The 13,391-nt window shown below is 48.0% G+C and overlaps 1 protein-coding gene across 1 annotated transcript in view; it reads left to right on the forward strand.

Annotated features, from left to right (window-relative positions):
• btbd9 (BTB (POZ) domain containing 9) overlaps window positions 1-13,391 on the forward strand; it is a 226,368-nt gene that overhangs the window by 126,716 nt on the left and 86,261 nt on the right. Inside the window, exon 7 of the mRNA XM_080182504.1 lies at window positions 7,039-7,148. Coding sequence (XP_080038630.1) covers window positions 7,039-7,148 — 110 coding nt within the window. The remainder of the gene's footprint in view (window positions 1-7,038; window positions 7,149-13,391) is intronic.

A 13,391-nucleotide genomic window follows, 5' to 3' on the forward strand; every position in this document is an offset into this window, starting at 1 on the left:
TCCATTGTTGTTTGTCATCGATATCAATGATCTGGATGATAATGTGGTAAATTGGATCAGCAAATTTGCTGATGATACAAAGATTAGAGGTGTAGTGGACAGTGAGGAAGGTTTTCAAAGCTTGCAGACGGATTTGGACCAGCTAGAAAAATGGGCTGAAAAATGGCAGATGGAGTTTAATGCAGGCAAGTGTGAGGTATTGCACTTTGGAAGGACAAACCAAGGTAGAACATACAAGGTAAATGGTAGGACACTGAAGATTACAGTAGAACAGAGATATAGAGGGATATCCGAGGTAGATTCTTTAGTCAGAAAGTGGTTGGGGTGTGGAATGAACTGCCTGCTGTGATAGTGAAGTCGGACACTTTAGATCATAGAACATAGAACACTACAGCACAAACAGGCCCTTCAGCCCACAAGTTGCGCCGATCACATCAGTACCTACCAATCCATAGACCTATCTATAACCCCCAATCCCATTAAATCCCATATACTCATCCAGAAGTCTTTTAAAAGACCCCAGCGAGTTCGCCTCCACCACCACTGACGGCAGCCGATTCCATTCACTCACCACCCTCTGAGTGAAAAACTTACCCCTAACATCACTTCTGTACTTTCCTCCCCGCACCTTAAATCTGTGTCCTCTCGTAGCGACCATTTCAACCATTTCGACCATTTCATTTATCTCTGGGCTACTGCCTGAACCGAGCGCAGACGGGCGTAGGGTTGATAGGATTAAGGAAGTGAATGGGTGGCTCAGGGATTGGTGTGGGGGGAATGGGTTTGAATTTATGGGGCATTGGCATCAGTATTGGGGTAGGTGGGACCTGTTTGGGCGGGATGGGGTTGGTCTGAACCGTGCTGGGACCAGAGTGCTGGCGAATAGAGTAAAGAGGACTGCAGGCAGGGCTTTAAACTAATTAGAGGGGGGGAGGGTGCGAGGGTAGGTGACATTACGGGGCCTAAAGTTGAGGAGAGGGTACAGGTAAGGGAAGAGGCCGAGGATGTCCCAATAATAGAGGGAGTAGGGGGCGTGGGTATGGTTGGTGGCGTTACGGCAAATAGGGTCCAGGTGAAGGCTGGGATGAAGGCACTTTATCTGAATGCACGAAGCATTCGGAATAAAGTGGATGAGCTGGTGGCGCAGATCAGCACAAATGGATATGATCTGGTGGCCATTACAGAGACGTGGCTGCAAGGTGACAGGGACTGGGAGCTGAATGTCCAGGGGTATCAAGTGTTTAGGAAGGATAGGCGGGAGGGAAAAGGAGGGGGCGTAGCTCTGCTGATTAAGGATAGCATCAGGGTGGTAGCAAGGGATGATACTGGAGCCAAGGAGCAGAAAGTGGAATTATTGTGGGTAGAGATTAGGAACAGCAAAGGGAGGAAGACACTGGTGGGTGTCGTCTATAGGCCCCCGAATAATGATCTGGAGGTGGGACGGGCTGTTAACGCGCAAATAAGTGCGGCGTGCAGGAATGGGACGGCCGTAGTTATGGGGGATTTCAATCTACATATAGATTGGTCGACCCATGTTGGACGCGGTGGGCTCGAGGAGGAGTTCTTGGAATGCTGCCGGGATAGTTTCCTGGAACAGTGTGTGTTGGAGCCGACGAGGGAGCGAGCTATCTTGGACCTGGTGTTATGTAATGAGGCGGGTAGAATTAGGGACCTTGCGGTGAAGGATCCTCTTGGGGACTGTGATCATTGTATGGTGGAGTTTCTGGTGCAGATGGAGGAGGAGAAAGTGGGTTCCCGGACGCACGTCCTTTGTTTGAACAGAGGGGAGTACGGTAGGATGAGAGAAGAATTGGCGAATGTGGACTGGGGGAGCGCGTTGGAAGGTAGGTCTGCTGAGGAACAGTGGAGGATCTTTAAGGAGATCTTTCTTGGTGCTCAGTGGAAATTTATTCCGATGGTCAAAGAGGACAGTAGGAGGAGAGGTAATAAGCCGTGGATAACGAAGGAGGTGAAGGAAAGTGTTAAATTAAAAGCGGAGGCGTTTAGAGTAGCAAAGAGTAGTGGGCGAGAAGAGGATTGGGAGACGTTTAAATGTCAACAAAGATTGACAAAGAAGTTGATAAAGAAGAGTAGGAGAAACTATGAAGCTGGGCTTGCGCTTAATATAAAAAAGGATTGCAAGAGTTTTTATAAATATATAGAAAGGAAGAGGCTGGCTAGGGTGAACGTTGGTCCCTTAGAGGATGAGAAGGGGGACTTAGTGGTAGGGGATGGGGATATGGCTGAGGTCCTGAATAATTTTTTTGTTTTTGTTTCTGTCTTCACGGAGGAGGACGTGAATAATTTGCCGGGTGTTAGAGATGGAAAGGTGGTAGGACTGGAGGGTCTTAATGACATTACTGTTACTAGAGAGGAGGTGCTCGACAGACGGGAGGGGCTGATTGTGGACAAGTCGCCAGGACCGGATGGAATGCATCCGAGGGTTCTGAAAGAAATGGCGGAGGTGATAGTGGATGCCTTGGTGGTTATTTTCCAGACGTCACTGGATTCCGGGGAAGTGCCGGAAGATTGGAAAACAGCTAATGTTACGCCGTTGTTTAAGAAGGGTGCCAGGCAAAAGGCAGGGAATTATAGGCCGGTTAGTTTAACGTCTGTTGCAGGTAAAATGTTAGAATCCGTCATCAAGGAGGAAATAGCGAGGCACCTTGAGGGGAATTGCTTGATAGAGCAGACGCAGCACGGTTTCGTTAAAGGGAAGTCGTGTCTGACAAATTTACTGGAGTTCTATGAGGATTTGTCCAGGGCGGTGGATAGAGGAGAGCCGGTGGATGTGGTCTTTCTTGATTTTCAGAAGGCGTTTGACAAAGTACCTCACAAGAGGTTATTGAAGAAGGTCAGGGGACATGGAGTTGGGGGTAGGGTGTTAGCGTGGATAGAGGATTGGTTGTCAAATAGGAGGCAGAGAGTGGGGGTCAATGGGTGCTATTCGGATTGGCAGATGGTGACTAGTGGAGTGCCTCAGGGGTCGGTGCTGGGGCCTCAGCTATTTACCATTTATATAGATGATCTGGAGGAGGGAACCGAGTGTAGGGTGTCGAAATTTGCTGATGACACCAAGATTGGTGGAACGGCAAATTGTGCGGAGGGTCTACAGAAGGATCTAGATAGGCTGGGCGAATGGGCCAGGAACTGGCAAATGGAATTTAATGTTGGCAAGTGCGAGGTGGTCCACTTTGGTAGGAATAATGGTAGGAAGGACTATTACTTACGGGGCGAAAAACTGCAACAGGCGACGGTGCAGAGGGACCTTGGGGTCCTTGTGCATGAGTCGCAAAAACCCAGCTTGCAGGTGCAGCAGGTGGTCAGGAAGGCGAATGGGATGCTGGCCTTCTTAGCGAGGGGGATTGAATATAAAAGTAGGGAGGTCTTGCTGCAGCTGTATAGGGCATTGGTGAGGCCGCAGCTGGAGTACTGTGTGCAGTTTTGGGCGCCGCACCTGCGCAAAGATATTTTGGCCTTGGAGGGAGTGCAGAGGAGGTTTACTAGGCTGATGCCAGTGTTGAGGGGGTTGAGCTATGAGGAGAGGTTGAATAAACTAGGCTTGTACTCGTTAGAGTTTAGAAGAATGAGGGGAGATCTCATTGAGACGTATAAGATGATGAATAGGATGGATAGGATAGAGGTGGAGAGACTCTTCCCGCTCAGAAAGGATAGTAGGACTAGGGAGCACAGCCTCAAGATAAAGGGGGGGCGGTTTAGAACAGAGTTGAGGAGGAACTTCTTCACTCAAAGGGTGGTGAATCTCTGGAATTCTCTGCCCATTGAAGTGGTGGAGGCTGCCTCGCTAAATATTTTTAAGACGCGGGTTGATGGGTTTTTGATAAGAGAGGGGATTAAGGGTTATGGGGAGAGGGCGGGAATGTGGAACTGAGCCACGACAGATCAGCCATGATCTTATTGAATGGCGGGGCAGGCTCGAAGGGCTGGATGGCCTACTCCTGCTCCTATTTCTTATGTTCTTATGTTCATCCACAACACCACCGACCTTCGGGTCATCGGCGAACTTACTAACCCATCCCTCCACTCCCTCATCCAGGTCATTTATGAAAATGACAAACAGCAAGGGTCCTAGAACAGATCCCTGGGGTACTCCACTGGTGACCGACCTCCACGCAGAAAAAGACCCATCCACAACCACTCTCTGCCTTCTGCAGGCAAGCCAGTTCTGGATCCACAAGGCCAAAGCCGCTTGGATCCCATGCCCTCTCACCTTCTCAAGAAGTCTTGCATGGGGGACCTTATCAAATGCCTTGCTGAAGTCCATGTACACCACGTCCACTGCTCTTCCTTCGTCAATGTGTTCAGTCACATTTTCGAAGCACTCCACTAGGCTCGTAAGGCACGACCTGCCCTTGACAAATCCATGCTGACTATTTCTGATCATGCTAAACCTCTCCAAATGCTCATAAATCTTGTCCCTCAGAAGCCTCTCCATCAGCTTACCAACCACTGAGGTCAGACTCACTGGTCGGTAAATTCCCGGGCTATCCCTGTCCCCTTTCTTGAAAATAGGAACTACATCCGCAATCCTCCGGAACCTCTCCCGTCTCCATCGACGACGCAGAGATCATCGCCAGGGGCTCTGCGATCACCTCCCACAGTAACCTGGGGTACATCCGATCTGGTCCCGGCGACTTGTCTACCTTGATAGAATTTAAAAGTTCTAACACATCCTCTTCCTTAATATCCACATACTCAATCTTTTCCATCTGCTGCAAACCTGTAGCAAAATCTCCCAGATCAGTTTCCACCGTGAATACTGAGGCAAAGTACTCATTAAGCACCTCTGCCATCTCTTCTGGTTCCACACAGACTTTTCCCCCTTCACCTTTTATAGGTCCTATCCCTTCTCTTCTCATCCTTTTACATTTCACATATTTGTAGAACGCCTTGGGATTCTCCTTAATCTTAGCCACCAAGGCCTTCTCATGACCCCCTCTGGCTCTCCTAATTTCCTTTTTCAGCTCCTTTCTACAATCCTTATACTCCTCTAGATCCTTAACATCTCCTAGCTCCCTGAACCTTTTGTACACCTTCCTTTTCCTCCTGACCAGGTTCACCACAGCCTTCGTGCACCACGGTTCCCGCGACCGACCAAAACCTCCTTGTCTCATCGGAACGTCGTCGTGCAGAGCTCCAGACAAACATTCCTTGAATATCTGCCACCTTCCTTCGGTACTTTTCCCTAAGAACGCCTCCTTCCAGTTTATTTGTCCAATTAACTTCCTGACGTCTTTGTATTTCCCCTTACTCCAGACAAACACCTTCCTAGCCTGCCTGATCCTATCTCGTTCCAATGCAATTGTGAAGGAGATAGAATTATGATCACCATTCCCAAGATGCTCTCCTACCGAGAGATCCGTCACCTGTCCTGGTTCATTCGCCAGTACCAGGTCAAGTACAGCCTCTCCTCTCGTAGGCTTATCCACGTACTGTGTCTGGAAACCTTCCTGAACACACCTAACCAACTCCTCCCCATCCAAACCCCTTACCCTAGGGATATTCCAGTCAATGTTTGGGAAATTGAAGTCTCCCATCACAACAACTCTGTTATTTCTACATCTCTCTAGGATCTGTTTCCCTATCTGCACCTCAACTTCCCTGTCACTATTGGGTGGCCTGTAGAAAACACCCAGCAAAGTTATCGACCCTTTGCTGTTCCTAACTTCCACCCACAGAGACTCTGTAGATAGTCCCTCCACGGCATCCTCCTTCTCTTCAGCCATGACACTGTCCCTGATCAACAGTGCCAGTCCACCACCTTTTTGCCTCCCTCCCTTGTCCTTCCTGAAGCATCTGAATCCTGGCACCTGAAGTACCCAGTCCTGTCCCTGAGACATCCAAGTCTCCGTAAAGTCTCCGTAATAGGAACTTTCAAGCGGTTATTGGATAGGCACATGGAGCACACCAGAATAATAGGGAGTGGGATAGCTTGATCTTGAGTTCGGACGTAGCTCAGCACAACATCGAGGGCTGAAAGGGCCTGTACTGTGCTGTAATGTTCTATGAATCGATAAGATAGAAGCAGGGAAGTTGTTTCTACTGGTGGGTGAAACAAGAACTAGGGGACATGGCCTCAAAATAAGGGGAAGGAGATTTAGGATTGAGTTGAGGAGGAACTTCTTCACACAAAGGGTTGTGAATCTATGGAATTCCCTGCTCAGTGAAGCAGTTGAGGCTACCTCATTGAATGTTTTTAAGGTAAGGATGCCGGCTGCAGCGTCGCAGGTTTCAGCATTGCATGTTGCAGTGTTTCAGGCTGCAGCGTTGCACTCTGCACCATCGCAGACCACAGTACTCACCATTCTAATTTCACAATGAGTCTGGACCAGGTTGGTAAATTAAATAGTTCTGATGATTGGAAGTGAATACGGAGGATCTTGTCCCTACCTATTTGGAGCAGCTGAAACTATTTGAAGATGGAGAAAAGAAAGTTGTAATGTAACCATCTCAATGTTTTCTGGATTCTGAGAGATGCAAATAAATTGAAGTTGAATAATCTGCATTAAATAATCGAGGGGACTGAATTAAACAGGAAGCCCAGGGTTCAGCAGAGTGAATTGATCCACTTACTTCACACTGCTTATGTTGTCTGTGAAGCAGCCTGCAAGGAGACAGTGTAGCAGGAGATAATTTAAAATGTAAAATATTGTTTGCAAGTTTTCTAACCAAGGTGTTTGGGATTTGGGACCTGTGAAGTGTGATTCTTGTGCTAACTGCATACTTTCTCTCAATTCCATTTCTTCAGCTCGAGTTAATGTTAGATTTATTGTAAACATCAGGTTTGCAAAAGAACGTGTATTTACCATGATCGTTCAGCAGTACTATGCTGTTCTGAATTCTCTCTACGAACCTATTATTAACCCTATTATTTGCTGCAACCTGCGACGCTGCAACTTGTGAGGCTGTAACCTGCAATGCTGCAACTGTCAGCAGATTTATCCTGTAGGAATCAGAGTGTGTGGACATGTGACGGAATTATGAACTTTTTCTGACACTGACTCTAATTCTTTGCAGATATATCCGCATTGTTGGAACTCACAACACAGTAAACAAGGTTTTTCACTTAGTCTCATTTGAGTGTATGTTTACCAACAAGCCCTTCTCATTGGATTCCGGCTTACTGGGTAAGACATCATTTTCTCCCTTTCTCATGCACTATCTGTGTTTTGTCTGTTTCCACTCTCTGAGGCTGGGCCATGACTTTTACAACCTATTTTTTATTCATTCATGCAACATGGATGTTGCTGGCTAGCCAGCATTTATTTGGCCATTCTTAGTTGCTCTTGAGAAGGTGATGGTGAGCTGCCTTCTGGAATCGCTGCAGTCCGTGTGCCATTAGGGAGATAATTCCAGAATTTTGTCACAGCGACTGCAAAGGGATGGCAATATTTTTCCATATCAGGACGGTGAATGGCTTGGAGGGGAACTTGCAAGTGGTGGTGTTCCCATTTATCTGCTGCCTTACCCTTCTAGAGGGAAGTGGTTGTGGATTTGTTCATCTTGTAGATAGTACACACTGCTGCTACTGAGCGTCGGTGGTGGAGGGAGTGGGTGTTTGTAGATGTGGTGCCAATCAAGCAGGCTGCTTTGTCCTGGATGGTGTCAAGCTCCTTGAATGTTGTTGGAGCTGCACCATCTAAGCAAGTGGGGAGTATTCCATCACACTCTTGGCTTGTGCCTTGTAGATGGTGGACAGGCTTTGGGGAGTCAGGGGTGAGTTACTCGCCGCAGTTTCCCAGCCTCTGACCTGTTCTCGTAGCCACTGCGTTTATGAGGTGCCTTCTTGAATCACTGCAGTCCCTGAGTGTAAGTACACCCACAGTGCTGTTGGGGAGGGAATTTCAGGATTTTGACCCAACAGCAGTGAAGGAACGGTGATATATTTCCAAGTCAGGATGATGAGTGACTTGGAGTGGAACTCCAGGTGATGGCTTGATGTGATTACTTGTATTAGTATGCAGGGAAAAGTATTGTTTGTTTGCGCTATACAGACAAAGCAAGTGTTCATAGAGAAGGAAACAAGAGAGTGCCGAGTGTAGTATTGAGTATAATGTAGTATGTATGGAGTGTAGTAGTATGTAGTGTAGTATGGAGTATAATGTTAGCAAGTGTGAGGTTGTCCACTTTGGCAGAAATAATAGGAGGGATTACTATTTAAAGGGCGAAAAGCTGCAGCATGCTACGGTGCAGAAGGACCTGGGGGTCCTTGTGCATGAGTCGCAAAAACCCAGTCTGCAGGTGCAGCAGGTGATCAAGAAGGCGAATGGAACGTTGGCCTTTACAGCGAGGGGGATTGATTATAAAAATAGGGAGGTCTTGCTGCAACTGTACAGAGTACTGATGAGGCCGCAGCTGGAGTACTGTGCGCAGTTTTGGTCGCCACACTTGCGGAAGGATATATTGGCCTTGGAGGGAGTGCAGAGGAGGTTCACTAGGCTGATACCAGAGATGAGGGGGTTGGACTGTGAAGAGAGACTGAATAGACTGGGTCTGTACTCGGAGTTTAGAAGGATGAGGGGGGATCTTATAGAGACGTATAAGATAATGAAAGGGATGGATAGGGTAGAGAAAGAGAGATTCTTCCCACTTAGAAAGGATAGCAGGACTAGAGGGCACAGCCTCAGGATAAGGAGGGGGGGGTGCAGTTTAGATCAGAGTTGAGGAGGAACTTCTTCACTCAAAGGGTGGTGAATCTTTGGAATTCTCTGGCCATTCAAGTGGAGTGGTGAACTGGTGGAGGCTACCTCGCTAAATATATTTAAGTCACGGGTAGATAGGTTTCTGATAGACAAGGGAATTAAGGGTTATGGGGAGAAAGCGGGAAAGTGGAACTGAGCCACTTCAGATCAGCCATGATCTTAGTGAATGGCAGGGCAGGCTCAAAGGGCTAGATGGCCTACTCCTGGTCCTATTTCTTATGTATTACAATCATAGAACATAGAACATTACAGCACAGAACAGGCCCTTCGGCCCACGATGTTGCGCCGACCAGTTAAAAAACAATGACCCTCTAACCTAAACCAAACCCTTACCATCCATAAACCTATCCACGGATCTCTTAAACGCCCCCAAACTGGCGCATTTACAACTGCAGCAGGCAGGGCATTCCAATCCCTCACCACCCTCTGGGTAAAGAACCTACCCCTGACATCCGTCCTATAACTACCACCCCTTAATTTAAAGCTATGCCCCCTCGTGCTAGCTTTCTCCATCCGAGGAAAAAGGCTATCACTGTCCACCCTGTCTAAACCTCTAATCATCTTATATGTTTCAATAAGGTCCCCTCTTAGCCGCCTTCTTTCTAACGAAAACAACCTCAAATCCCTCAGTCTCTCCTCATAGGACCTCCCCTCCATACCAGGCAACATCCTGGTAAACCTCCTCTGCACCGTCTCCAAAGCCTCCACATCCTTCCTATAAAGTGGGGACCAGAACTGCACACAATACTCCAAGTGTGGATGAACAGAGGGATCTAGGTGTATGTGTACATAGATCCCTGAAAGTTGGGAATCAAGTAGATAAGGTTGTTAAGAGGCGTTTATTGGTAGGGGGATTGAATTTAGGAGTCGCAGCATCATGTTGCAACTGTACACAACTCTGGTGCGGCCGCACTTGGAGTACTGTGTGCAGTTCTACGTAAGAACATAAGAAATAGGAGCAGGAGTAGGCCATCTAGCCCTTCGAGCCTGCCCCGCCATTCAATAAGATCATGGCTGATCTGTCATGGCTCAGTTCCACTTTCCCGCTTTCTCCCCATAACCCTTAATCCCCTCTCTTATCAAAAACCCATCAATCCGCGGCTTAAAAATATTTAGCGAGGCAGCCTCCACCACTTCAACGGGCAGAGAATTCCAGAGATTCACCACCCTTTGAGTGAAGAAGTTCCTCCTCAACTCCGTTCTAAACCGCCCCCCCCTTTATCTTGAGGCTGTGCCCCCTGGTCCTACTGTCTTTTTTGAGCGGGAAGAGCCTCTCCACCTCTATCCTATCCATCCCATTCATCATCTTATACGTCTCAATGAGATCTCCCCTCATTCTTCTAAACTCTAACGAGTACAAGCCCAGTTTATTCAGCCTCTCCTCATAGCTCAACCCCCTCAACTCCGGTATCAGCCTAGTAAACCTCCTCTGCACTCCCTCCAAGGCCAAAATATCTTTGCGCAGGTGCGGCGCCCAAAACTGCACACAGTACTCCAGCTGCGGCCTCACCAATGCCCTATACAGCTGCAGCAAGACCTCCCTACTTTTATATTCAATCCCCCTCGCTATGAAGGCCAGCATCCCATTCGCCTTCCTGACCACCTGCTGCACCTGCAAGCTAGGTTTTTGCGACTCATGCACAAGGACCCCGAGGTCCCTCTGCACCGTCGCCTGCTGCAGTTTTTCACCCCGTAAGTAATAATCCTTCCTACCATTATTCCTACCAAAGTGGACCACCTCACACTTGCCAACATTAAATTCCATTTGCCATTTCCTGGCCCATTCGCCCAGCCTATCTAGATCCTTCTGCAGACTCTCCACACCCTCCGCACAATTTGCCGTTCCCCCTATCTTGGTGTCATCAGCAAATTTCGACACCCTACACTCGGTTCCCTCCTCCAGATCATCTATATAAATGGTAAAAAGCTGAGGCCCCAGCACCGACCCCTGGGGCACTCCACTAGTCACCATCCGCCAATCCGAATAGCACCCGTTGACCCCCACTCTCTGCCTCCTATTTGACAACCAATCCTCTATCCACGCTAACACCCTACCCCCAACTCCATGTCCCTCGACCTTCTTCAATAACCTCTTGTGAGGTACTTTGTCAAACGCCTTCTGAAAATCTAGAAAGACCACATCCACCGGCTCTCCTCTATCCACCGCCCTAGACACATCCTCATAGAACTCCAGTAAATTTGTCAGACACGACTTCCCTTTAATGAAACCGTGCTGCGTCTGCTCTATCAAGCAATTCCCTTCAAGATGCCTCGCAATTTCCTCCTTAATGACAGATTCTAACATTTTACCTACCACAGACGTTAAACTAACCGGCCTATAATTCCCCGCCTTTTGCCTGGCACCCTTCTTAAACAACGGCGTAACATTAGCCGTTTTCCAATCATCCGGCACTTCCCCGGAATCCAGCGACGTCTGGAAAATAACCACCAAGGCATCCACTATCACCTCCGCCATTTCTTTCAGAACCCTCGGATGCATTCCATCCGGTCCTGGGGACTTGTCCACAATCAGCCCCTCCAGTCTGTCGAGCACCGCCTCTCTAGTAACAGTAATGTCATTAAGACCCTCCAGTCCTACCACCTTTCCATCGCTAACACCCGGCAAATTATTCACGTCCTACTCCGTGAAGACAGAAACAAAAAAGTTATTCAATACCTTAGCCACATCCCCATCCCCTACCACTAGGTCCCCTTTGTCATCCTCTAAAGGACCAACATTCACCCTAGCCAGCCTCTTCCTTTTTATATATTTATAAAAACTCATGCTATCCTTTTTTATATTAAGCGCTAGCCCAGCTTCATAGTTTCTCCTACCCTTCTTTATCAACTTCTTTGTCAATCTTTGTTGACATTTAAACCTCTCCCAATCCTCTTCTCGCCCACTACTCTTAGCTACTCTAAATTCCTCCGCTTTTAATTTAACACTTTCCTTCACCTCCTTCGTTATCCACGGCTTATTACCTCTCTTCCTACTATCCTTTTTGACCATCGGAATAAATTTCCGCTGAGCACCAAGAAAGATCTCCTTAAAGATCCTCCACTGCTCCTCAACAGACCCTCCCTCCAACGCGCTCCCCCAGTCCACATTCGCCAATTCTTCTCTCATCCTACCGTACTCCCCTCTATTCAAACAGAGGACGCGTGTCCGGGAACCCACTTTCTCCTCCTCCATCTGCACCAGAAACTCCACCATACAATGATCACTCTCCCCAAGAGGATCCTTCACCACAAGGTCCCTAATTCCACCCGCCTCATTACATAACACCAGATCCAAGATAGCTCGCTCCCTCGTCGGCTCCAACACACACTGTTCCAGGAAACTATCCCGGCAGCATTCCAAGAACTCTTCCTCGAGCCCCCCGCGTCCAACATGGGTCGACCAATCAATATGCAATCAATTTTCTGGTCCCCACATTACAGGAAGGATGTGGAGGCTTTGGAGAGGGTGCAGAGGAGGTTTACCAGGATGTTGCCTGGTATGGAGGGGAGGTCCTATGAGGAGAGACTGAGGGATTTGGGGTTGTTTTCGCTGGAAAGAAGGAGGCTAAGAGGAGATCTTATTGAAACATATAAGATGATTAGAGGTTTAGATAGGGTGGATAGTGATAGCCTTTTTCCTCGGATGGAGAAAGCTAGCACGAGGGGGCATGGCTTTAAATTAAGGGGGGGTAGTTATAGGACGGATGTCAGGGGTAGGTTCTTTACCGAGAGGGTGGTGAGGGATTGGAATGCCCTGCCTGCTGCGGTTGTAAATGTGCCTAGTTTGGGGGCGTTTAAGAGATCCGTGGATAGGTTTATGGACGAAAAGGGATTGGTTTAGATTAGTGGGTCATTGTTTTTTTTTTAACTGGTCGGCGCAACATCGTGGGCCGAAGGGCCTGTTCTGCGCTGTTATGTTCTATGTTCTAAGTGCGGCCGCACCAGAGTTTTGTACAGTTGCAACATGACGCTGCGGCTCCTAAATTCAATCCCCCTACCAATAAACGCCAAGACACCGTATGCCTTCCTAACAACCCTATCTACTTGATTCCCAACTTTCAGGGATCTACGTACACATACACCTAGATCCCTCTGTTCATCCACTCTATTCAGAGTCCTCCCGTTAGCCCTATACTCTACACATCCGTTATTCCTGCCGAAGTGAATTACCTCACACTTTTCCGCATTAAACTCCATCCTCCACCTCTCGGCCCAGCTCTGCAACTTGTCGAAGTCTCCCTGTAGACTAAGACACCCTTCCTCACTATCTACCACACCTCCGACTTTGGTGTCATCAGCAAATTTACTAATCCACCCAACTATACCCTCATCCAGATCATTTATAAAAATTACAAACAGCAGTGGCCCCAAAACAGATCCCTGAGGCACACCACTCGTAACTGAACTCCATGACGAATACTTACCATCAACCACCACCCTCTGTCTCCTATCCGCCAGCCAATTCCTGATCCAATTACCTAAATCACCCTCAACCCCATACATCTGCATTTTCTGCAGAAGCCTTCCATGGTGAACCTTATCAAACGCCTTACTAAAGTCCATATATACCACGTCAACTGCCTTACCCCCATCCACCTCTTTGGTCACTTTCTCAAAAAACTCAGTAAGGTTAGTAAGGCATGACCTACCCTCCACATAACCATGCTG

The sequence above is a fragment of the Carcharhinus amblyrhynchos genome, unplaced genomic scaffold (assembly GCF_965287045.1).
Source record: "Carcharhinus amblyrhynchos unplaced genomic scaffold, sCarAmb.v2.hapA scaffold_58, whole genome shotgun sequence".
Taxonomy (NCBI): Eukaryota; Metazoa; Chordata; class Chondrichthyes; order Carcharhiniformes; family Carcharhinidae; genus Carcharhinus; species Carcharhinus amblyrhynchos.